Here is a 27,042-nt window from a genome sequence, read left to right on the forward strand (position 1 = left end):
GTGTCGCAATAATTTACTGGGAACCATAGCTTCATTTGATAAAACCAAACCACGCACAATACATTTTGGTCAGGGAATTAATTTATCATCACATCAGATAAATCCCATTTTTAGATAACTGTCTTGATATAAGCGAGTTTTTACGTTCTTTTTTAATGCAACATTTTTACGAGAACTTACTGTTTCTGTTTCTCTTGTTTTAATAGTGCTTGTTTGTTGCTCAACGTTAAAAATAGTCAAATCTTCACTAATAGAGCTCTCAATTTTTGATGATTTACTAGTGCTAATTGGTTCCTTAGCTTTGCTACCAATAACTACTTCTTGATCATTAGAATCTTCACGTTTTCTTTTTTTAATGAAAAAATTATTCGTGATATTGAACGACATAATTAATTTAAATATTTTATTATAAAATTTAATTACAAGTTCATAATTTAATTTTTCTTGCTGTAAAGAAGAAAGAATATTTGTATATGATGCTTTTTTGCTATTGTCTGAACATATAACAATAATAAAAGCAAACTACTTACTGCATTCAACGCATTTATATTGCACTTCTACTCTCTGCAGGAACAGAAGAACAGACAATAATAACTAGTTCGTTTTGTTTCTAGTATTTACGTGTCGCCAATTACAGAGTCAGGCCAAGACTCCACTAGCGTAAAAACGGGCGTAAAAACCTTCACCGTAAAAACTTTTAATCACGGATTGCGGTGGAGGTCCAACTAGCGAAGTTTTTACGGCGACAGTACTATCGAAGTTATAAAGGAAATGATTATATTCTACAAGTTTTTTCTGTACTATAATTACAAATGTAGTAAAAATAATATCTTTACTTTCATATATTAACTTTTATTATCGCATTATTAATTAAGATAATATACAGCACTTATTAAGCTTAGCTTTTTTCATTATATACTCCTCTAAATTGAAGTATTTTCCTTTGGCCGTCCGTATCGCGTGTTTTAAGCATCCATTATCATAATCGGGATACTTCTTGTCGTACAGTACATACATGAATACTTTCGGATGCTTTCGATAAATCTTTCCAGATCTATACTAGAGTAGCCACGAGGGAACGTACACAAAAGCTCGTTTTCCGCCATTTTCGCACCGTGTCACAATGACCTAGATTTCATTGACTTCTGATTGGTGGATGGTACCGTTTTACCGCCGTAAGCGCGTCGAAAGTTGAACACTGCTCAACTCGCTTTTACACTGGTTTTACGAGCTGCTTAAGTATAAAATATCAGGATCACGTGATTAAAAGCTTTTACGGCGAGGGGTTTTTACGCCATTTTTACGGTAGTGGAGTCTCGGCCTCACTGAGACAAGTGGCAACATAACAAGATTAGTAGAAAAAAACCAATATTCATTTTTTTTTATAATTGTTTTAATTATTTATTTAGTTTAATACTTTAATTCAATTATTTTAAGTAATTTTAATTTAATTAAATTTCGGGGCACCCTTGTGGCGTACTTGCAGCACCCTAAGGTGCCGCGGCACCCACTTTGAGAACCACTGGTCTAAGTGTTTCTAGCATCACTTGTTCCATATATTGAAGTTTATCTAAGTCCGAGTATTGGATTTCTTCCTGAAATTGTAGTTTTGATTATTATATCACACAATGTTTGGCATGAAAATATCAATATTAAAGCCATAAAGATCAATTATATGAATTATTTAAATAACAGGTTAATATAGTTTTTTAAATGTTAAAGTTAGTTATATATAATTATATAATACATTTCTTTTGATGTTTTCATTAATTTCTCGGCGAACTTTTTCTTGTATATCATTATTTATTGCCAAGTAATACGAACACCAACTTAAAGTGAGACTTGTGTCAAAACTATTCAAATTAAAAATGAAATGAATTTTATATAAATAATTAATTTAATCACTATTAAATTTAAAGATAATTTACCCGACTATAAAGAAAAATACAGCATTAGCAACAACTTGGTCAGCTATGAGTTTTCGCATTTTCCCATTCGTGTGATCCTCCGCTTCTATCATCGTTTGCAAAAGATGTGACAGTTAAACGTAAAAATAAAATGCATTATGACTGAAATATTAGATATTTCTGATAAAATTTAATTAATTAAAACCCACGAGCTGCAACTTTAAAATATATGAAATATTAGCGAGGTTGAGGTCAAAGTTTTAAACGCGAAAACGTGTACGTCGGACATTCAGCGCCGCTTTCCCGTAAGCCTAGAAGTTTGACAATGGTGTTTGGAACGTCGAGCATGATTCCACCGACTATCCAAACACCATTGTCAAACTTCTAGGCTTACGGGAAAGCGGCGTTGAATGTCCGACGTACACGTTTTCGCGTTTAAAACTTCGGCCTCAACCTCGCTATTGAGTAAGATGTAATACTCAGATGACCCTCTTTACGAGCTTTTATGATTTCGTGACACGCTTCAAAAACGTTACGTGTAGAAGGTTTATTCATCATATTTTTAACATAATCAACAAATCTTCTCATATATGTTGGAAAGGGTACAAATTCCGGAAAACATACTAAATTTTTGAAAAAATTTAAATATAAATTGACATCTCTGTAAAATTATGTACAATTAAAAAGAAGATAAAAATGAAAATTTACTTGACATGTTAGCTAAAATGTTAGTAGAATCAACTGACAGAGTAGCCAGTATTGATTGAATAAATTTACTAGTTTCGTTTTTTTGTACGTTGCTCCCAATTCCAAACTCATATCTGCAGATGATGTGAAAAGCTAACTTATTGTAATGTGAAATACTAAATGGTTTCCCTTTTGTTCTTTCAACAATATCCATAAATATATTTATTGGTTTAATCATAAGAGTGGTCATCTAAATAGTAAATATGAAATTCCAAATTATATTGTTACTTCAGGGATTCCCATAAAATAATGTAAACTTTTATCAATATATTGAGATAATATTGTAATGACCGGATTGAATTGATGAAATAAAGTAATGCAAAACATGAGTGATCTGCCTTAGAAAGTATCTACTTGGAATATTTTTTCTGGAAAATTATCTCCTATGGTATTAGACAAGTTAAGAAAAATCTAAAAATCTTCACTAACGAGCTGGTCCATGCAGCCTGCTCGTCGGTGAGAAGCAAACCTATGATCAAAATTGTAAAAATCGAATTCGTTAATTTTTAAAGAATTTTTAACAATTTTAAAAATTCGTTAAGACAGTGTCTCCCCGCCAAGTAAAAAAGTCACTGGCTGACTACATATACAGGAATCAGAGTTGCCGATATTCGGGGGTCGCTTTCTCCGCCTCCCAAATAGCTGAAGTAATTCCGAATATCTTCTTGGAAAGAAAATTGTTTTTTTAGGTAGTGTACAAAATTTCAAGATTTTCTGCATAAAGCTGTTACCGAAATACAAGCAACTGGAAAGTACAAAAATCGCCAAAAAAACTATTTTCTTCTTGCTTCCTTTTATTCGGTCGGCACCAGCACTGAACAGATTATACGTCATCGTCTTATGTATTGACGTAATAATACAACTATTAAACAATGTAAAAAAATACTAGTAAATTTAAACTGCAATCAACATATCGCCATCTGTCGGAAACTTCAATAAACAATAAATTTGTACTAATTAAATGTTTATTAAAGTTAGTTACAGTTAATTCATTTTAAATGACAATGTTTATTTTTTCGAACTTTCTTGGACTATTATTTGTTTTTTTTGTCTAACTTTATCATTATTTTGAAAAGAGATAGGAGTATAAAACTAAATTAAAATTTTTTTCTTTAGGCCAATATCTTTGAACAAACATGTTAAAAGCTTAAAATAATAATACGAATAATTCCTACAGACTAATATAAATATTCTCTTAATAAAATAATACTCGTTTTATCCAATACAATATGCAACAAATGAAAATACTCAGAAAAGTAATTGTTTAGTGTGACATTTTTAGCAATTTACATTAATGTTCAAATTGAATATTTACTGCTTTAAATCAATCAGTTCTACTTACATTAACAAAATTAATCAATTAGAATTAGTCATAAATACGATAATCCATTTATAATAATGAATTGATATAAATTTTTATTGTTAAATTACAGTATTGTATTATTTTACTTTCCCGGCTGTTATATATATAACAGAGTGAAAGTATGGCAATCGGTCAAAAAATGACCCACCACATTTATATATTTTTGGACTCTGGGGATTTTCAAACGTAGAGAAATGCAAAACAACTTGTGGGGCTTTTTCTGTATGTTTGGATGTTGTGTGAGGGGCACGATTTTGTTTACCTTCTTTGAAGCTTAATTAGTCCTTTACTTTCTGTCGAAAATTTCAGAAATTTTGCAGGGAGGTTTGTGTATTAGGGGAATTGATGCTATTAAATTTTGGTGATTAATGTTCGGCGAGGTGGGAAAATAAAGGGGGTCGTGTGTCTTATCTCGAGTATGGTCGGACTTGAAGAAGATTCTATTTCTTATTAGTATTTACGATTTTTATGAAGCTTATCCTTACCCTTAAAATTAAGCTCTTTGTCATTTTATGATAATTAAAAATATAAAAAGTTTTTAAATAAAATATCATAAAATTTTAAATGTTGTCGGAAAAATTAAGCATGAAAATGATCGGTTGCTTTTTCTTGTTTGCATTGGGAGTTTATTATTCGAATTTTAGACCAAACACGAAATGATAGTTATTAATAATAATAATGTCAATAAATCAATAAATAATGCGAGTGCGATTGTCCTCCTTCGTGAAAAAGAGCCAAGAATCCATGAACGTATCTCAAAGAATTGCTTGTTACAGATTCACAATATTCCTATCAAAGATGTGGAATATATTCTAAATAAACGTATTGAATAACCTTCTTCTATACAACATTTCAAGTTTTATTACCAGAGGCACAAATGAACAGAGATTTGTAGCTACTAACACGTGAGTACGCAACATAGATTTGGCCATGTGAAAAGCAACTTCATCTGAAATCAAGTCCTGCAACTCTTATGCTTTGACCTTGTGACTTGTTAGTAGTCATTGCAAAGCATAGACTGGAAATTGTAGGCGTTTAAATTCGAATGGGTAGTTTGTTGGGATTAATGGTATGCTATTAAATGATAAATCTGTCCTTGAATTTTGAATGTTGGCATCCGTTACAGTTTAATTTATTATAAAATTTGTAAACTTAGGTATGAATATATGTAGACTATATGTAATTCAGATTTAAATGTCGAACTCGATTAAACTAAACACTTTACTTACAATTACGTATTCTATAAAAAAGTGAAATCACATTACACATGATTAAAAGTTTACAATGCATTATGCACTTTTAACTATTAATAATTATGTATAAATTTAGTCTATTCTCAAAAGTGTTATACTCTAACATAGACAATATGAGTTCTTTTTTTTTATAAAATTAGAAAGAAAACATTTATATAAAATTCATTTATGAAATCATTCACAAAGCTATTGCAGTTGCCTTTACCATAATGCCATTTTTTGGTCGTAATATAAAGATCGAAAAATCTTCTTGAATCTCCTAAAACAAATGATAAATTACATAATTTATGTAGAAAAATACTTCATGAATTTAAGAAGTCAAATTAATTGCGACATGTAATTGAAAATATCAAAATAAATTTGCATTTACCGAATTTTCGTGAAGTTCTAACTTGTAGCGTCTTATAAGATTTGCCAAAATTAATTTCATAACTATTTCAGCTGTTCTCATTCCAATGCAATTTCTTGGACCTATCCCAAAAGGTTGATATATTGATGGATCTATGAGTCCTGCATTCTTAGATGAAAATCTGAAAATTATTCAATTTTAATAATAAATGTTAGTTTCATAAAAATGAGAGAAGGAAAAAAAATATTATCCTATTTATATATAAAAATAAAACCTATCAGGGTCAAACTTTTCAGGTTCATTCCAATAATTGCTGTCTTTATGCAAGTTACGTACTGGAATCACAATTGTAACTCCTTTTGGAATAGTCGTATTCTTGTATTGAAAGTCTTCAGAACATATTCTAGTTAGTGACCTACACAATTAAGAATAAAGTAAGACTTATCATCTGCAATAATTACTACTCTATATATAAAAAAATTTACGTGTCTGAATGAGGATAAAAACGTAATGTTTCTGATATCACTTGATCTAAGTACTTTAATTCCGATAGATCTGTATATTCAATCTCATGCTGTAAAACAAATAGTTTCTTATAAGACAGATATCTTGAGCTGAAATAAAGTTTTTTAAGTAGATTTATAAGCTCAATGAAGATGAAAAAACTTATAAATTGATATTAAGGCATAAAAGATTAAGACAATTAAAGAAATGTAATTTAGTTAGTTAAAGACTTCAAAATGATGCTTTTACATATAGAGAAAACTTATTCAACATAGTTATGGTGAGACGTAGAAAAGTATAGAATGAGAGTAGAATTGAAATAGAAAATAAGATGTTTATATAATAATTGATTAAATTATGTTAAGGCAGATAATGGTAAAATGGAATAGTTCACACAGTAAATGGAATGAGAAAAGGAAGTATGTTTTCTCAGTTGTTACTTAGTAGAAAAATTAAGATAAAATTGAGAAAAATGACAGAATATGAAGTGGAGAAAAATATGAGAGTGATGTTTATAGATGAAATAATGTAGTGAGGAGAGAAAAGCGAAAAACAGAAACAAATAATAGCATGGAAAAAAGTTATTAAAAGCTACGGCATGACATTTAGCAATTTAGTGACAATGACTAGAAATTATTTTAATATTACTTTTCTTCTTGACTTTCACTAAGTTTTTTTTAATACCACTGTTTATGTTCAAATATTTTAAGCATTGAGAAAGTGTGCGGAAATAGAGGAGAAATAATTAAGAAAACTAATAATTAGAGAGTTTTTCAGTGTGTTGGAAGTAATACGTAGAAAAGAAGTAACTATTAAGTATAATATAATGCTGTCTGAAAGCTGTTATATATATATATATACACACACACGTATGATATATAAGTTATATATCATATATATAGTAGGCATAATGTATGATATAGGCCTTGCACTGTAGATAAACTAGAAAAATAAGATAAAATATAAGCTAAAAAGATGACATTTTTAAAAGTACAGTACAATAAAGAATAAATGAGAAGTGATAACATTAGATTAAAAAAAACAAAGAATAACGAAAACGACTGAGGTATAGAATATTATTGAATAGAAAAAAATGAAGAAAGAAATATTATTGAAGAGAAAAAAAATGAAGAAAGAAATATTACGAATTGTTATGGAGAAAAATATGCCTAACAAAAAATCAAAACGAAGGCCAAGGAGATGAATGGAAGAAATATTCAAGGTTGGGAAAAGAGAATGTTGCCTAGTTGATAGAAGGGAACCTACAAGAATATTAATGATAAGAGTATCTAACAAAATGGGAAGGTTCACCGAGTTGATCCGATAGCAAAAAGCTGAAAACTAATATTTTATTAATTTTCTGTTTCTGCTTGATTGAATCTTAATAAAAACAACTTAATTACATTATTTTCAACATTTTTACTAATCTCCAGACGAACCGCTTCTTGTATTTCAGGATATTTGCATAGATAATAGGTGCACCATGATAACGTAGTACTTGTAGTATCATATCTAAACAATAGAAAAAGTTTAGTCTATTTTATAATTAAAAATAAAATAATAGATTTGCTATTAACAAAATATATAATAACCCAGCTGCCATAAATAAAACAGCATTTGCAATAATATTGTTAATTGAGAGCTTCTTCATGAAATTATTTTCTTCGTCTTCAGCATCAATCATGATTTGCAAAAAATCTGGTGGATGATACTAGAAAAAAAAACAATTTTAATTATTAACATTACTTTTACAATTTATAAGAATGAAAAACAATAAACCTTACGTCGGATATCTTTCGAGAAAAGACCATTTGTCGGCATGTATCAAAAATCATTTTAGCAGAAGGATAATTAATCATATATTTGACAGCATCCACAATTCTTCTAAAGTACATGGGAATCGGTTCGAATTCAGGAAAGTAAACTGCATAGTTAAGTTAATATTAAATAATTTTCACTGTTTATAATATGTTATACTTATAACAAATGTTTACTTGATAATATAGATGACAAATCGACAATATCGGCTTCAAGTAATTTGTGTACAGATTGAACAAATTTATTCGTCTCCTCATTTTGTACATTGGTCTGAATTCCAAAAGCTGTTCTACAAGTTATATCAAAAGTTAATTTTTTGTAAAATTGATCGACATCAAATGTTTTCAGCTGTTTTCCGACGTTCTCCAGAAATATGTTTATTGGTTTAGACATAAGAGTGCTTATCTAAAATATTTAAAATTGTTGATATATTTATGCAATAACAAATTATACTTTTTTCTTTCACGGATAATGTCAAATATTCATAGTTAATTTTACTATTCTGAACCTCAAGTCTTATAATATAGCTTACCATTCTAAGTTTAGCGGAACTGAAACCTTTGCTCAATATACTTCTGGAACTTTTCCATTTGTCATCTAATTGAAGTGAAACCGCTTTACAGATAAGATGATGAGGAATTCCTGCATCTGGAAGTATCATCTGGAATGATTAATAATATAATTTAAATTTAAATGATAGAATATTTAGTAATAATGACTATTTCATATTTACATCTCTATTAGCAAAAGTTTTGAACTCCTTTATCTGTATAAGTTTTATTAATTCCAAATCACGACAGACAATACAAGGTTTCCCTCCGAGGAAGAAACTGCAAAAGTAATATTTTAAATTAAAACACACTTAATAATTAACGAATTTAAAGCATAAAGCAAATAAAAAATAAAAGAATTCATTTAAATACGTATGTATCTAAAGATTTTATTTAAAGATTCTGACTTAATTATATTATTTTAATCAATTAAATAATAACTTTGTAGAGACGGAACGTCCGTAAATTATATAGAATTTATTATACACAAATTATACTTTTGATATTATTTAGGAAGATATTGCTTTATAAGTATAAATTTAATAATTTACCCAAAAATATTTCCATATTTTTCTATCCATTCATTAAGGCATTTGTCTCTCTGTAAATAGGATGAATTTCATAAGCATTATATAATAAATCCTCGATTTTAATAGTATATGAAAAAAATTGATTGCCTTTTTGTGATATTCCATTAAATTTCCAGTAATGAAATGGGGTTTTGGTCCTGGAATCCCATATCTTTGAAACACGCTCATTTTTCTTTTTCTCCATCTTTAAATATAAAAGTATTTAATTTTTCATAAATTTAATAAGGTATTAAATATCTTAGAGATTTCATTAATTAGAAAATAAGAATAACGATTGTGATCTCCTGTTGAGACTCATAAAAATTGTAGACCCATAAATTCCCATTGTCGTTCGTCCGTCTCTTATTTGTCAGTCTATCCTTCCTATTATCGGAAATGGCGTTAGATAGATGAAAGCCGAGATCAGATGAGGAAAGCTTAGGACAGGAGACTTCGATTAACTATATACTAACTTCCGATGCAAACCAGAATTCACGTTATTTCAATTAAAATTTTTCCCCTGAAGGGAGTTAGGTAGATGACCAACAAGGCTGTATTGCTAACAGGAAAAGCATGATGTACAGGGGCTAAATCAAGGAAACATTTGTTGTTTCTTATTCGTTTTATAAAATATATTTTCCAACAAATTTTATTGCGGTGGGTAATGTTGTGATTAATCATAACTAACAGAATTTTTCAGTGTTCATTCTTACGAACATTTATGATTTCTTAAATTTTAACCTAGATCATAGTTTTAGATCAAATTGTCTAAGACAGATTCAGAAAACATGTTTAAAACGTGCCTTCTGTAAAACCGTAGAAACTATCAGAACTAATAGATTACTATCAAAAGGAAAAATTCTGTCCGGTACTTTTGCGCTCATTTTTAAGACAGATATTTACTGAATTTACATAATAAACAGTAGGCTTACTTTTATTCGTTCATATTTTTCTGAAGAATAAAATCTGCTATGGCAATGCTGAATTATTTTAGAAAAAAACATGGAAATCAGAGAATAAAAACTGAATTTATATTTCACAAACAGAATTCTTTTGACAAAATATGCATTAAAACTCTGAAGCCTTTATCTATTGGCTTTGATAAGATATTGTCATCAGCACTGTAAAGATAAATTGTACGAGCAATTATTTTATCATGACATTGTCACAATACCGGGCTGCAATTTTTATCACAATCATTTAACCATTTAATTTAAAATATATACTCTCTACCTCAAATTAGTAGTATCTTACCCCTGTACATAATACTTTTCCTGTTATCAATAGAGTCCTGTCGGTCACCTAACTCCTTTCGAGGGAAATTTTATGATTGAAATAATGTAACTTTCCCCTCAAAACGGATGTTTATGTATAGAGTAATTTTAAAATCCTAGGTAATGTCAAACACTTTGGTTACTATTAACAATCATTTACAACGCAAATTTTTTATGCTGAAAAAAAATGTGGCAATATTGCCACAGTTTGTTTTTGCAGCAGAAAACATTGCATTCAGAATTCAATTATTCAGTAAAACGTATTTAGAAAAAAGTGGCATTTACAATGTTATGGACATTACGTGCTTCAAATAGACAAGTCATTGTTGATATAGCTCGAGCTATTAACTTATGTTCCATTAGTTCCGTTAAAGATAATTTCAAGACTTCTGGTGATTGATTTATGTTATTATTTGTTAATGGAATACAATACGTGGAACTTCAATGAATATTTAATAATATGAAAATAATATTTATTTGAATAAAAATTAGTATTTTGTTGATGTTTAGTGTAATTATCACATATAATGTTAGAAACTTATTTTGTAAAGCTGAGAAATTTTAAAACTATAAATTAAAAATATGTTATATTTTAAGCGACATTTTTAAAAAGCACAGAGAACAGAAAAAATTGTCAGTGACTAAACAAAAATATCGAAATGCATTTCGTCGCGATTGTATGTTTTCTTATTTGTTTAAACTAATAAAAGCTCCAAGAAAAAATAACCAAAATTCATTTAATAAACAGCGTAAAATATTTCAGTGTTTAGTATAAAAATTAGAAAATTGCAGTTAAGAAAATTAATAAATGCAATATTGTTATTCTTGATGTAATTTGACATACAGTTGTTCTATATTAAATTATTATTATTCCGATTATGAGAGATAAACGTAATTTGTTTATTAAATATCTCATTAATTTTCAAAATAATGTTTAAATTAATAATACTTACCTTATCCAGAATGATACAAGACATACAAACGTAGCCAATAATAATATTACGAGAGACATATTGAACTATTCACATACGAAATCTTAACATGTCTATTAATATAAAAATACAAATACTGGTAAAATAATACATTATATATCATTAAAAAACTTTAACTAAATATAAATAAATTATTACGAAAATATAATATCTAATTAAACATTTATAAACTTTTGAAGCTTTAGAAAACTTGCATGAAAAATATAATTTTTTCGAGTCTATTCTTTTTATCTTTTTCACAGTCTAACTCAAAAGTAACAGCAAATTGGCTTGAAGTAATAACTAAATCTTCGTTAAAACAATTATTATAGATTATTAAAAAAATTTACACAGTTAAAAATGATCAAAACGTTGACCTTTTATTTTAGGATTTGGCGCTTTCACAATAAAACGATAAAAATTTTCCACAATATCTACAGTGTCTTGTGTTTACTGTGACATACCTAGATATTTTCCAAAATTCCATGACCCATCACAAGTAAAAATATATAAAAAATGTAGTATAAAGTGCTGGACGTACAAAAGAAATTGCTGGTTTACTGTCTTTTTTACTTATGATAACATATAAATATTTGAAATTAGCTTATAATAGATTTTATTTTGAGTTTATTTCTTAACAACCTAGAAATCATTCTGGAGGAAGTATCACGCAGTTCTAGAGTGATACTTCCTCTAGTGATCGTAGGTGCATGCGACAGAGACATTATTTACGTATCGTTTTAACAGTGACTATGATACGCAATTTAGCCAGTTTTAATAACTTATTTAGTGATACATATAGAATATACAATATTACAAATTAAACTTGACATTTTCCAGCTGGCAACAGCAAAAAGTATTAATTAGAAAGTCATGAGAGTTTGGGAATGCCTTAACGAGATAATGAGAATTTTTCTACAGCAAAAAAAAGTTAGTTCCAAAAACAATGCCCGATGGTTTCGAATAACCGATAGCGTGGTCGTCAAGATCTCCCGACCTCTCCTTAGATTTCTTTCTGTCAAGTTATGTGAAAGACATAATTTAAGTAACTTCGGTCAGAGTAATTGCAGAGTAAATTAGAGATATTTGTAAAATTCGTCGTCTTTATTCTGTATAATGGTGCTTTTTAAACACTTTATTTTTGTTGTAAATCTTTTCGATGATTACAGAAATACTTTTTGCTGTTTACTCGGTTTTAGTTTTTATTCACGAAGTCTGCAGAATATCACAAGATCGCACGATCTTGTGATATTAAACGAAAAGTGTTTTCAAAAATGATTGTCCACGCATATATTTATTAATTTGTGAAATCTCTTCGCAAAATGCTGCAGCGGAGTATATTAGAATCAATTACACACACAAAAAAAATTTAAACAGGTAACTGGTATTTATTATTAATTACATATAGTTTTTTTTTAAAAGTCTCTCGCTTTATTGGCACTAAGACAACATTCTAGTGATTCCTGAGTTCAGCCAGACCCAAAACAAGATAGTGAGGAATTGCACCCGAATATATCCGAAACAAAGTGCCCACGATAAACTCCTTAGGATCCCGACCCAGATTAGAACACGAATCATGCAAAGAAGACAGCATCGGGAAATGCATACAAAAATGCACACGGATTTAATCCGTGCACTTCATGACTTCAGCGGAATGCTTTTCCACTAACGTTTTTCCCCGACTACTTGCGGCTGTTTTGTTTGATTTGTTTATAGACATATTATCTTATCTTACGACACGAATAAAGAATTACAATAGTTTCAGAATAATTTATTTAATATTTTTTAATTTTCTCGATATTTTGATTACCCTGCATAATGATTTCACTGTCGATGTTTCTATCTCGGAAATATTTTCACATTTTATTTGGACATCAATATTTATGAAGAATAGTTCTTTAATTTAATTATATCATTATCTGTACAAAGAATTAATATGAATCTAAAACTAATTTTAAAATACATCATTTAGGAAAAGGATGTTTAGCATGAAAAAACTCAAAAAACCAGGAGAAAGGCCACGAATACTAATAATTGCAAAAGATAGAATGGGTTGACTATGATATAGAGCAGGGCTTCTTAAACATTTTTTTATTCACGACCCCATTTATGATTGTGATTTTTTTCGCGACCCAAAAAAAAATAAAAGAAAGATATATACAAATTTGCAAAAACAATAATGGTGTGCTACCACAGTTCACTCTTGTGTTACAATGGAACAGAGATGATTGAATACACTGAAAAGCGACAACACTATGCTAGTTCACACTACAATCAGTGTTGCTGAATTGTCTCGTTGCACTAGAAATGACACAAAGCGCTACTCACGAAACCTATGACACAAAGCATGCCTCATGTGAGACCTGAAAGGCCCCTGGGTCTAAAATAATTTTATTAATAATATTAAATATTGTCACCAAATATTAATTCATTTTTGGTGAGAAAATAATGTTTTAAACGTGGGAAAAGGCAGATAACAGATGCTACTTCCTTTCACAGAAGTTAGAACATCCTCTGACTTTCCCTTATCTGGTTAAAATCCCGCTCAGATGGGAAATGTTTACCCCTCATTCATTCCCAAGAGTTACTGGCCGATGATTGGTCGAAAATCAGGAGATATAGAGGAAATTTGTCAGAATTCGGGAGTTCATCGACAGACATAGAGAGTGTCCGAACTCCATACCTTTTCCTCCTGATGACCAACGCCCTTAGACGAGTCATATACAGAATAATTCCAGAGTTAGCACTTGGAAGTTATACTTTGATTTTGTGCACATATTGATCTCCCATGGAAAGAAGTAAATGAACTTTATCTCCAAGGTGTCCCGTGCACACAGAGAAGAAGACGAACGACAACTAAAACAGGTTGTATGTTTTATAACGATTTTGTGAGCTCTCTCTCTCGATCGTGAATCGGGTATAGTATAAGTCCATGCCTATATCGTGTATCTTAATTGTCGTATTTATATCCCTCGTTCATTAGTATTTTGTATTAGTTTTTATTTTCTTTTGTTTTATTAAATTTATTGTTGATTGTTTATCAAACGAAATGACTCTTAATTTGTGTCTGAAAGAAATCGCACGTGTATTTGTCCGCGGATCGATAAATTGACAAACTGGTGTCGGGACCCTGACATAGGAAGAAGGTGAATTCGCCCTCACCAACTTCCGCTCTAAATTACAATTTTACAGTAAAGCCCTCCACACTCGTTTCCCTACGTTTGGGAAAGGCCGTTCTTTGGACGACCGAGAACTGGTCTCACCGACTAGTGCCAGTAAGTGGCGTAACCTACTTTACGTCCTGGCAGATCTCACACTCACTTTCAAACTCATTTTCAAACTCTCACAAATTATTTTCTATATTTTGCATTAAAATCTCGATACCCCAAGATTTCGCTAAGCGACCCCAAATGGGGTCGCGACCCTTAGTTTAAGAAGGCCCTGATATAGAGTGTATTGCAAAAGTTACTACGAAGTCCGTGCAAGTACTGTAAAGATTATTATTTGTAACGCATAAAAACGTAATATCGAAAGAAGACTTACCGTAAATGGATCCTTTGAAAGAGATTTGTACGTCTCGCAAGAAAATCTTTAATGAATTGATGTTTTAAGCTATTGTATAATACGAATGTAACAATCTCTGAACGATTTATTTATTTTTCTGTTGTACAATATCTACTGCGAATAAGAAAGAGTAATGTCTTATTACACAATCATTTATCTTTTAATCTGTAGATTGATAAGTAACACTTTATAAAAACGGATTAAGAACGAACTAACTAGACAATCGAGTAAACAATTCTGATAAAACTTTTGTGATTGATACAAAATTGAGATAGTTCCAAAGTATAGACTTAATTTTAACGTTTTTTTTTCGTTTTTTTTCTCACTTTAATACACACAAAAATTTCCATAAAATTCCAAATACAATATATAACATTTTATTAGGAAAATTGAATACAAAATATTAAATTTAGTACTGTATATGCATTAATTAATTCATTAAAAATGGCTGACGGTAATTTACATAGTAAAAATATTGAAAAAATACTAATAAAAAATTTTTGATTTTCATAATTTTTTTATGTATTCTGAATTGTCAATGATGACTTTGAAAAAACAAATTGTGAAGACGACAAATTTTTATTTGTATTATTCAATATTTTTACTATTATTAGTATATAACTTTAATATAGCTAAATCTTAAATATGAAAAATTTGAACTTGTTATTCATTTTAAAATACATTAGAGTCAATTACCAGTGATTAAAGATTAAGGGGATGGGAGATAGAAAGGGGTAATAAAATTTTACTCGTTATTGATATTTACAATTTCCTTTATTTATAAAATTCATCTTTAACTTCAAAGTTAAGTTTTTTCCTATATTATTATAATAATATAAAAAGATTTTAAAATAAAATCTCATAACAGATGGCGCCACTAAATGTTGCCGGGAAAGTTAAGCAACTCGTTACTGAATTTTTACATGAAATTTTAACATGTTTGAAACATATAAAATAGAAATTGATGTTAAAAATAGGAAAATTTACTCGAAAACNGTTTATTTAAATATATCGACGACAAAAAAAAAAAAAAACAAAATGTAAAGACACGATCTTCGTTCACTCAACTCAATTATCGAAATATCAAACATATTTAAATTTGCTTAAATAATACCAATTACATTGTTTTCGATGTTTTCGTTAATTTCCTGACGAACTCTTTCTTGTTCTTCAGGATATTTAACCAAATAGTGGGTGCACCATGCCAACATAGTACTCGAAGTGTCATATCTAGACAACAAAAACAATAAAACTCAATATACAACTTAGCATGAAATAAGTCATATACTTTGAGTTGAATATTTTAAACAAAAATATAATAACCCAGCTGTCATAAATGCAACAGCATTCGCAACAATACTATCTGTTGAAAGCTTCGATAGGACACCATCCTCTTCACCTTCGGCATCAATCATGATTTGCAAGAGATCTGGTGTGATATATCGTTTGATCTATTTGTCCTGCCGTTTTAGATGAAAATCTGAAAATATTCAATTCCAATAATAAATATTACACTCATAAAAATGAATTAGTTTACAACATATGTCAAATTGTCATTATTTCAAACCTGTCAGGGTTGAAATTTTCTGGATCTTTCCAATAATTGACGTCTTTATGCATGCTCGGTGCTGGGATCGTAACAACAACTCCTTTTGGAATAGTTATATTCTTATAATGGAAATCTTCCGAACATATTCTATTGAATGTACTATTTATAAAGAAATACTTAATTAGTTAAAATAATTTCGACAAATATTTTGTTTAAAAATAAAATATACTTCTAGGCAGATAATATTTACATTGCCGAAATAGAACGAAGACGTAACGTTTCTGATATTACTTGATCCAAATACTTCAATTTTGATAAATCTGCATATTCAATTTGTTTCTGAAAATATGTATATATTTAATAACATTAATCTTAATTGATTTATGTTTAAGTTTCTTCATATCAGTTTACAGATCTTTTATGACAAGAGTTTTATTTAGTTTCAAATTGTGAAAAGAAGCCTTTTAGAGTTTTATCTTAGATAATACATCTAAAATAAAACTCTAAAAGGCCTCTACTACACTCCTCATCAAATATTAGCCTATATACGCAATTCCGATGCAAACGAGAAGTTACGTTATTTCAATTCAAAATTTTCCGCTGAAAGAAGTTAGATAGATGACTGGCATGACTCTGTTGCCAACAGGAAAAGTATGATGTGTATACAAAGGCATGCCACTACTAATTTCAGGTGGAGAGCATATTTTAAATTAAATAAATTTAAAAAATATGCTCAAAAATTGCAGCCCGACATTGTGACGATGTCACAATAAATAATTGCTCGTTCTATTTATGTTTAATTTGCAACATCATTGTATGGGTTTGTAAATGGGTTTCACTTGATGGGTTTCACTTGATCACTCCTCATATTTATAGATATAAATATTTACAACCCTATTAATTAAACAAATATATTAATGAATTCTAATTTAAACATATAAATTCCAATTACATTATTTTCTATGTTTTCGTTGATCTCCTGACGAATTTTTTCTTGTTTTTCAGGATATTTAACCAAATAATGGGTGCACCAAGCTAACATAGTACTCGTAGTGTCATACCTAGAAAATAACAAAAAATTTAATAAAACTCAATGTACAATTTAGCATTAAATGATTCATACAATTTTTATTAAAGATTATTAATAAATAATTTATAATTACCCAGCTACCATAAATAAAACAGCATTCGCGACAATACTGTCTGTTGAAAGCTTCTTTACAACACCACCCGTTTCACCTTCGGCATCAATCATGATTTGCAAGAGATCTGGTGGATGATACTGAATACAAAACAATTTTAGCTATCAATTTTCGTTTTATTATTCTCAGTTTTTTTAATCTTACACATTCATATAAACTGCAAATTTGAAAACTTACACCAGATGTTTTTCTTGAAAAGACTATTTGTCGGCACATATCAACTGCCAACCTACTAGATGGATAATTAATTACATATTTGATTCTATCTAAAATCATTCTCATGTATGTAGGAACCGGCTCCATTTCAGGAAAACACACTAAAAATTTATTATAATTAGTTAATTATGAGAAATTTTTGGAATATTTAAGTTTTACTTACTTGATAATGAAGTCAATAAATCGGTCGAATCAACTTCCAGTATACCATAGATGGATTGAACAAATGTACTTGTCTCTTCGTTCTGCACATTTGTCTGAATTCCAAAGGCTGTTTTACAAATTATATCGAAGGTTAACTTTTTATAAAATTCAGCAATATCAAATGGTGATTGTTTCTGTTTGCCGATTTTCCCCAAAAATACATTTATAGGCTCAAACATAACAGTGCTCATCTGAAAATATACAAAGTAACGATATATCTGAAAAAATAAATAATAATTTTATACTTATAATGTTACGTATTTATAAAAATATTAATTTTACTATTCTACATCAGTAGAATTTTATTAAATACACCTATTAGAAAAAGTTACGCACTGAAATAGAATTGTCCTATTTCTGCAAATTTAACATGTAGTTGTCTCAGACAAGAATATAAATGTTTACAGTTGTGGTCCGATTGCACGCCAGGAAATGCTGCAAAATGTCTTATAGTCGCTGCCTCAATAGCCTATAAAAAGGTTCGTAAGGACTCAGTGTCATCAGAAGTTTTAGTGTTCCTGTTATTCGCAGGTCTTCGAAGTCAGGTAGCCGAACATATTAAGCACAAATGAAAGAGTTTGAGAAAGGCCTGTCTGACATAACTGTAAGATGGTCTTGGAGCAATAGATAAGTCAGGGCACATAGACGGTGGCAAGGTTATGGATGCTCTAGATCAGTGTTTTTCAACCGTTTTTATCTCACGGCACCCATAATTAAATTTCCGCAGCAAAAATTTACGCGGCAGACCGGTTAAAAATCATTGCTATAAATAGATGAACAGGGAAAATGAATGTCTGATTATGATACAAGCACGAACACCTGCAACGGCATCTTACACTGGAGCGAAATTTTGTATTTCGAAATTTGTTCCTGTATGCTTAATCACTGACATGATATGCAAGTAAAAATAACAAATAAAAAAAATCAAGAAGTTATGATTTCTTTCTTAAATGGTGTACTGTTAGTATTATAAAAATATTTAATTTCTCAATCGACTCTCAATGGTTTACCACGCAGACAAAAATTTAGAAGCAGGCGACCCCTATATGTCTTGCCATAAGTATCTAAAATTGTCAGCTACGTTTGCAATGATGCTCTAACAGAAAAGCACCGGCTGCTTCAGCGTATCGACCTTAGCGACAAATCCTGTCTATTTGAGTACTAATCACTACTGTATTAGAGTGCGAAAAACTATTGATGAGCGCATCAATCCTGTGTTTACTATTGAATAGCTTACTAGCCACTGTTGATTTGCTGGTCTGCCGAACCATCGCATCACTACTAGTCCAGACTGAACCTAACAGTAACGCGAGGGACATTGACGACACATCAATCCTGTGCCCTCATATGTTTTCCTTATATGGCAAGACTACAGACAGCATTATTCCAGCAAGATAATGCTTATCTTTTCACAGCTAGTTTCCCAGAAATGTCTCGGTAATGCATACTTCCTTGCTTTTCAGGTCTTCAGATCTGTCATACATTATGTGAGACCAAATGTAATGCCAACTTCGGCCATCTGGTAATGCGAAGAGTCTAGACCGAAAATAGCAATATCTATGGAAATATCGATTGTAGGATAAGATAGGTGTCTGTATACTTCCATTCCTATTTTCGATGATATCTCTGCATTGATCTAGTACGTAACATTTTTGTTAATAAAAAAAAGTCTTTATACCATCTTCAGTTTAGCGGCACTGAAACTTGTGCTCAATATACTTCTGCTAATTTTCCAATCTTCGTCATGTTGAAACGTAAGTGATTTGAACATAAGATTATGTGGAATTCCTCCATCTGGAAGTACCAACTGAAATAATTGAAAATAAAATATCAATATGGTAATTAAATCTTCATATTAAATTAATTAATAATCATAAGAAATTACATCTCTATTCCTAAAATATTTGAAGTCTTTTATTTGTATAAGTTTTATTAATTCCAAATCACGACAGACAACCCAAGGTTTGCCTCCCAAGAAGAAACTGAAAGTTATAAAATAATAATATTATTATTTTTATTTTTCAGACAAGCTAAATAATACTGTACTTAAATAAAAAAGAAATACATAATTAGAGTTACTAGAAAATAAAGGATTATGAAATGAAAATATATCTCTGATTCACAAAGTTACTCACCTTGAAGAAAATATCCTATCGTTATAAAATTTTACAAGTGCAACTAAGATTAAATAATAGAGAGATTGCGGCCGAAGTTCAAACGTTAAACTTGTACGGCAAGCAGAAGTACACGTTTGACGTTTGAACTCCAAGTAAAACATGTGCCACACGTTCAGGCGCACTGACTCATGGGATATTGTTGAAAAATGGCGGAAACGTTTAACAACGACAAATGTCATTAGCGAAAGTAAATAAACGAATTAAACTATTTTAAAGTATTTATAGGATGTTTAATAACACTAAATAATTATTTGTAATTAGCGTCGTGTCTCCTACCGTTTCGATAGGACGATAGGACTACCTTATACTTTTGTTGAGGGAAGTAGTGACTTATGTAAATCTGAAAGCAGCTTGGGATTTGCTTTTAGAAAATTTACAAACATATTACGCTGTTGATGGTAGAAAATGCTGTGAAAGAACAAACATACTCCTACAGAATTATGGTCAGTTATTATGAAGACAAATACTGTATATGTAAATTCTATAGGTACACTTCACATCACTTGAAAAAAAAAAATTGAATAATTAAATAATTTCTGGATTAATTTCTGGATAATCGTCTATTTCGTTACAATATTATTCACAAATGATTACATAATCATTGTTTTAATAAAATACGTCCCAATTTAACCCCAAACACACACACAAAAAAATGAAGTTTAAGCCGAAATTCTACTCGCCATGCTAGACGTAGCGAACTCCATTGTCAACCTTCTAGAATTGCCAGATGGTGTCGCTCGACGTCCGACGTTCACGTTTTAAGCTGAAAACGTTGGCCGCAACCTCTCTAATAAAGAAGTGTTTACGATTTTACAGTAACTACTATACTGATAAATAGTAACTATTACAACACTATTGACGCTATCAATAGTGTATTTTTTGAAAACTTCTAAACCATCTTGACAGCTTTAATGTTTTTTCCTGTTTATTATCTCCCTCTTTGCTGTCGTGCAAAATTTCTTTAACCATCATGTCTAGTTCCTGATTTGTGGGTTCTATAGCTGTCTGGTACATATGTACAGTACAGGTAACCCCGTAACACGGTAGTTACGTTCCAAAAAATTGCCGTGTTATGCGAATCCGTGTTATGCGAAACAAAGAACTAGTACGAAAAGGAGGGTTAGGTTCCAAAAATTAAAAAACTTGCTACTATATTTTCATAATTAAGGTAAATATCTTTATTAAAATTTTCTTAAGTGATACATATTATTATAAATTAAACAATGTTTTCTTTGTCATCACTAAAAGCACTATTAACCGAGAGCGTTTTATTTTTGGCAAGTTATCGTTATCCTCTGAGCATTTTTCTGCATTATTTTCAGATTCATTCTTTACCTTTTGCAGAAAGTTTATGTAATTTTAGATTGCTTGCTTCTAGTTAAAAGATCTTTATAAATTTCCTTATATGGTGCTAAGCACTTATGGAGTAAGGGAAAAACATCTGGCAACACAGAAGCAGAAGCGTCGAGATATGGCAAAATTGAAACAATTTTCGCGAAGGACCATGTGTATGGAGACGAGAAAAGAAAATTTACACACTGAAGTACTAATAGATCACGAAAATAATAATTTTTGTGAACTATTAGTACTTAAGTATGTAAAAATTTATTACATTTCATGTTGTACGAGGGTTTTACCCATTTCTCGAACCGTGTCAGAGTGAATCCGTGCTATAAAAGTACCGTGTTATACAGGGGATGGTACCAATTCTCGAACCGTGTTAGAGCGAATCCGTGCTATAGAAGTGCCGTGTTATACGGGGTTACCTGTATATTACTCACTGTTTATCTACTTTGTATTTTTTATATTATTATATCACTTAACTTAATACAATAATTTGTATGGAACTGTATTTACACACTATATACGGTATTCTATTTACATAATTGTCACATAAATTTTCGCTTGTGAAAGTTTTTGAAAGACAATACTACTGTAATGCGGTAACTTCAATTCTGTAGTCACAGTTTATGTCAAAAATTTAGATACCACAGAAAGTACGGTTTTTACTAGTACTGTATGTAATAGACATATTGTAAAAGTAATTCGCGATTACGCAAATGTATTGCATTAAAAAATGAAAAGTAATCAGTCCTAACAAAACTATTTGTAAAATGTTAGAAGAAAACATTCTTCCGAATTTAATAAATCAATAACACCGTAATCTGGCTCATTAAAAACACAGGAGCTTTTATTTACAGGGTAACAAAAGAAAACTGCAGTTTGTTGACTTTAACTGTAGGGGTTGGTACCGGTTCTGATAATAAACTTCCATTATGTAAATGATATTTCACTACCCTGACCTTGAAAGACATCATTTCCCTGTCAAATTATAAGCGGACATCAATTGGTGAAAGCTGAGATAATTTACAGCAAAGTGAAATTTGGTGTTTGTTTTTATCATTTTACTAGATCAAATTACAATAAATTAAACAAAAAATATGCATCATTGTAAACCACAAGTAATTTACATCATTAGAATGTAGACAAAATATAAAAATAAAAGATCTAATAGTAGTTTCTGACGCGATAGCAATAATTTCACAATTTTGGAGTAAAAATTGAGGTCCGTAATATGCCACGCAACTCATATAAGGCAGTCGACCTCACGCGAAACAGTAGATAAAGTGGTAAAAACGCTTTACTGTGTATCTCTGAAAGATGTCAAAACAGTAGTTACTGTTTGATGGGCTTTGACAATACAGTCGACCCCCCTATAAGATAGAGATACGTTCCATTCTTTAGGAATCCGATTTCTTACGAATCCTTCCAATCACAACCCGACACGTGTCAAGTTTACGGACTACGGCTGTTTGAAAGATTTTCTTCCATAAAATTAATCGATTCTAGACTAATCCGACTCAACATTTCCAAAATACGTATATATTTTTTGGAAATAATCCGTATAAACTACGCTATAAACAAAAAATTGTAGGATTACTTACCGAGTGTCACCATTCGACATTGCCATTGCTCAACATTGTTTTCGTCGCGGAACAGCTCAGCAAAGAGCGGCCGATTTCTAACAACTTATTTTTCTGTGAAAACTTCGTAGAACTTCGGAGACATCATTAATATAAATAATTTTAATCGCCGTTGAATAAGAAATGTTTCTTTCACAAGAAATGTATAAAATTACAGTACTGTATTAGACTTACGGTACCTAATTTACATACTGACAGACGATAGTTAGCGTAAAAATCTCCGTAGCGTGGCGCCACGCTAGACGGCGGAAATTATATATTTAATTATAACAAAGTTACAATAAGTTAATATATAATTATATATACAGTACCTAATTTATATATAATTAATATATAATTATATGTACAGTACCTAATTTATATAATACTGTCCAGACAATAGAAATCTCTCCGTAGTTGACGCTACGGACGGCGGGAAAGTAGTTCGGCTGCCCGATGACGTTTGAGGTAATTATAGGGAATTTTTACTGTTTTTTACGGATACCGGTCACAATTTTTTCGTAGTTTTATAGGAATCGTAATTATAGGGACCGTAATTATAGGGGGTCGACTGTATCACAATTCTGTCATCCAGTTTTTATTTGGACCTCCGAGTAGTAGATATGTGTGCTCTTTTAAATCCACTATTACTTGTCAAATTGATGCTGGTTGATTTATATATATGATCATTTAGCTTTTAGCAGACACACGACATTGATCCCCTCTCAAACTTGCCGATTTGATTGTATTGTGTCGATTGTAATCATCCAAATATTTACATCGGTTAAAGAATATAATATTACCACAATATCGATGAAATTTGTAAATACGACCGAGAGACCCTGCTTGTTGCACAGATGCATCTTATTCTCAAAATTATCAGATTGAATAAATTTAATATTTAGTAAATATGGTTTTAAATAATTTTATTTAATTGTATAAAAAATTTTCTATCCAATTTATATCATAAGTAATTAAGTACGATTGATACGTACGTTACTGATAAAATTTGTTATCATTGTACAGTAGAACCCCTCTAGTCCGCCCTCGGCTAGTCCGTCACTCCGGTTAATCCGACCGTGGTCGGAGTCGAGAAACTTGTCCCGACTCGTCGGTGACTCACCGTCCGTGGCGTTTTTCTGTGTTCGTTACAGTATATGTTTTACATTGTGTGTTCATGTACAGTTTTGTGTGTGTTTTCAACATGTCAGGAGTGAAACGTAAACACGTTACTCTTTCATTAAATGAAAAATTAGCAGTGCTACAAAGACTAGACAAAGGAGAAGATTGTTTATTTTACTTTTTTCTGATAATCCGATCTTTTTTGCGTTCCGACCATACCCCCAGTCCCAAAGGTGACGGATTAGAGGGGTTCTACTGTACTGTCATTAATGATATTTACCCAACAACATTTCCATATTTTTCTATCCATTCATCGAAGCACTTGTTTCTCTAAAACAAGGTAAAGTTCATAAATATGCATTCTTAAATTTGAAACTTTAACAATACATAAGAAAATCGATTACCTTTTCGTTATATTCCATTAAATTTCCCGTTATGAAATTGGGTTTAGGTCCTGGAATTCCATATCTCTGGAATATACTCATTTGTCTTTTCCTCCAACTAAAAATATTATAACGTTAAATATTTAATTTTTTTCTATACGGAAATGTTATAATATTAACATACTAAATATTTATTGATTGTGCAGTACAATATAAGAAAATATAGTTGATTTCTTAACGAAAATATAAAAGTATTTTCTTGAAATATACGTCTATGACCTTACTGTTTTACATTTCTGTTATGATTTTTTTCATTATTTTGAATCTGCGCACCAAACTATCACTCCCTTAAGCCCGGGCCTAGCGATCTTAATGAAAATTCCTCAATGATTACATATAGTTTCCTCAATATCTATAACATTATTTATGTACTGTACAGTACATCATGGCAAACTGAGAATTTCTCTTCATAATGACCTGTATATGAATGTGATATCTTTTGTGATCTGTGTAATTAAAAATGTGGTCTGTGGTTATAAAAATGTTAACATATATTTATCTAGAACAACATTAGTTTTTATTTTTTCTGCTGTCTAAACTTTTACTGTAAAGAATAATTCTTTACTTATTCCCTTCGTGAGTGATATTAGGACGAGTTTATACGTGAGAAATAGCAGACACACACGTTTTAATTAAAAGAAAAACTGCAAAAGCAAGCTGAATTTTAAAGTGATTCAATTATTCAAGTACAGTACTTCCGTTTAAGTCCACCTTTTCTGATAAGGGTTTAACTCGAAACAGGCTTTTTTATATTGAATTTTTCGATGGTTTGGTCTGGCTTAATAGAATAATTAAATAAATCAGCATTTGATTTCAAGAATAATTAAATTTTCTTAGAATATAACTCAAATATTGTAAATCAATTCTAAATAAATAGAATATGTTAAAAATAAGACATAGACTATTTAAAAGGGAACAGAGATTCGGCAAGCAGTACGGTAATAATACTCCAACTTAGTAGTTAGTCCATTTACTTTCATTTAATTATGCTTCATATAATTCATCACTCTTGAGGTAAAATTTATTAGTAAAGTAATTGAAATGCATCTTTGCAGGATGATAGATCGGCAGTATAAATGAAGTTTGATTTTCGAGAGAATTTATTATTTTTATTGCTATCGCCAATTAATGAAAGAATAACAAAATATTAAAAAATAGTAGGCTATAAATTTATTAATTATTAATTTTAGACAAATTGGAAGAAATTACAAATTCAAATTTGTATAGGAATAGAATTCATTTAAAAATTATTAATATAACTCTAATAAGATTAATAACATACATAATAATGTAAGTTAAAGTTCATGAAATCCTTTGTTATAAGGCAACGCAATCACTTGGGCGTTGCCCTATCCCACTAAGCCAAAGCATCGAAAAGTGTGTGTTTGCTTTAGCTCACATATAAAATCGTCCTAATATCATTCACGAAGAGAATAATTAAATAATTATTCAATTGAAGTTTTCGACTATTTACAAAAATATTAAATTTTCGAGTCTATCACAATCCTTTTTTATACAGCACCAGAAGTAACAGTTAACATGGTTTTTTTGTTGAAGAATAACTTCTTAAAAAAACAAAGGTAAACAAGTAAAAAGAGACGTCACAATGTTAAAAACGATCAAGTGTCAGCCTTCTATTGTAGGTTCTGACACTTTACATTAAAAACTTGAAGAACTCTTCTCACCATACTGTCCTTATTCATACTTTAACTGCTTCAAGCCCTCTGGTGGTAATTTCGAGTTATCCTACTTATTTGCATATTTATACAATTTCTGTAATAACTCAGGATATAATTCTTCAATTGAAGTTTTCGACTATTTACAAAAATATTAAATTTTCGAGTCTATCACAATCCTTTTTTATACAGCACCAGAAGTAACAGTTAACGCGTTTTTTTTGTTGGAGAATAACTTCTTAAAAAACAAAGGTAAACAAGTAAAAAGAGACGTCAAAATGTTAAAAACGATCAAGTGTCAGCCTTCTATTGTAGGTTCTGACACTTTACATTAAAAACTTGAAGAACTCTTCTCACCATACTGTCCTTATTCATACTTTAACTGCTTCAAGCCCTCTGGTGGTAATTTCGAGTTATCCTACTTATTTGCATATTTATACAATTTCTGTAATAACTCAGGATATAATTCTTCAATTGAAGTTTTCGACTATTTACAAAAATATTAAATTTTCGAGTCTATCACAATCCTTTTTTATACAGCACCAGAAGTAACAGTTAACGCGTTTTTTTTGTTGGAGAATAACTTCTTAAAAAACAAAGGTAAACAAGTAAAAAGAGAC

At 30.2% G+C, this 27,042-nt stretch overlaps 2 protein-coding genes and 2 long non-coding RNA genes across 4 annotated transcripts in view; all 4 read right to left on the reverse strand.

Moving 5' to 3' along the window:
• Window positions 1-1,459: 1,459 nt before the first annotated feature.
• Window positions 1,460-2,060, reverse strand: LOC111633158 (probable cytochrome P450 6a13). Its single transcript, XM_023377686.1, has 3 exons — window positions 1,929-2,060; window positions 1,748-1,853; window positions 1,460-1,595 (listed from the first exon to the last, which is right to left on the reverse strand). The coding sequence occupies exons 1-3, from the start codon at window positions 2,018-2,020 to the stop codon at window positions 1,491-1,493; spliced, it is 303 nt and encodes a 100-aa protein (XP_023233454.1). The 5' UTR covers window positions 2,021-2,060; the 3' UTR covers window positions 1,460-1,490.
• Window positions 2,061-5,448: 3,388 nt separating this feature from the next.
• LOC111633149 (cytochrome P450 3A8-like) overlaps window positions 5,449-27,042 on the reverse strand; it is a 26,736-nt gene continuing 5,142 nt past the window's right edge. The window contains exons 3-22 of the mRNA XM_023377677.1: window positions 24,708-24,804; window positions 24,584-24,633; window positions 19,927-20,023; window positions 19,720-19,848; window positions 18,001-18,232; window positions 17,799-17,938; window positions 17,583-17,701; window positions 17,372-17,480; window positions 16,670-16,758; window positions 16,438-16,578; window positions 16,293-16,350; window positions 8,474-8,602; window positions 8,118-8,346; window positions 7,908-8,047; window positions 7,716-7,834; window positions 7,527-7,635; window positions 6,105-6,193; window positions 5,894-6,034; window positions 5,641-5,800; window positions 5,449-5,529 (exon numbers count right to left, since the gene is read on the reverse strand). Coding sequence (XP_023233445.1) covers window positions 5,449-5,529; window positions 5,641-5,800; window positions 5,894-6,034; window positions 6,105-6,193; window positions 7,527-7,635; window positions 7,716-7,834; window positions 7,908-8,047; window positions 8,118-8,346; window positions 8,474-8,602; window positions 16,293-16,350; window positions 16,438-16,578; window positions 16,670-16,758; window positions 17,372-17,480; window positions 17,583-17,701; window positions 17,799-17,938; window positions 18,001-18,232; window positions 19,720-19,848; window positions 19,927-20,023; window positions 24,584-24,633; window positions 24,708-24,804 — 2,458 coding nt within the window. The remainder of the gene's footprint in view (window positions 5,530-5,640; window positions 5,801-5,893; window positions 6,035-6,104; window positions 6,194-7,526; window positions 7,636-7,715; window positions 7,835-7,907; window positions 8,048-8,117; window positions 8,347-8,473; window positions 8,603-16,292; window positions 16,351-16,437; window positions 16,579-16,669; window positions 16,759-17,371; window positions 17,481-17,582; window positions 17,702-17,798; window positions 17,939-18,000; window positions 18,233-19,719; window positions 19,849-19,926; window positions 20,024-24,583; window positions 24,634-24,707; window positions 24,805-27,042) is intronic.
• Window positions 8,475-9,092, reverse strand: LOC111633147. The gene is made up of 3 exons (XR_002758013.1): window positions 9,044-9,092; window positions 8,675-8,771; window positions 8,475-8,602 (listed from the first exon to the last, which is right to left on the reverse strand). It is a non-coding gene; the product is annotated as an uncharacterized LOC111633147 (long non-coding RNA).
• LOC111633145 lies at window positions 9,176-15,212 on the reverse strand. The gene is made up of 3 exons (XR_002758012.1): window positions 14,850-15,212; window positions 11,289-11,380; window positions 9,176-9,266 (listed from the first exon to the last, which is right to left on the reverse strand). It is a non-coding gene; the product is annotated as an uncharacterized LOC111633145 (long non-coding RNA).

This window comes from Centruroides sculpturatus, unplaced genomic scaffold (genome assembly GCF_000671375.1).
Source record: "Centruroides sculpturatus isolate CEXI.00-Female unplaced genomic scaffold, Cexi_2.0 scaffold773, whole genome shotgun sequence".
Taxonomy (NCBI): Eukaryota; Metazoa; Arthropoda; class Arachnida; order Scorpiones; family Buthidae; genus Centruroides; species Centruroides sculpturatus.

What these genes read in the sequence shown, in the direction of transcription:
- LOC111633158 (XM_023377686.1), bottom strand. Translation starts at nt 2,020, where the DNA reads ATGATAGAAGCGGAGGATCACACGAATGGGAAAATGCGAAAACTCATA. An exon ending in GTATTTTTCTTTATAGTCGG is followed by an intron (nt 1,854 to 1,928) that starts GTAAATTATCTT and finishes TAATTTGAATAG; the next exon opens with TTTTGACACAAGTCTCACTT. An exon ending in ATGAAAACATCAAAAGAAAT is followed by an intron (nt 1,596 to 1,747) that starts GTATTATATAAT and finishes CTACAATTTCAG; the next exon opens with GAAGAAATCCAATACTCGGA.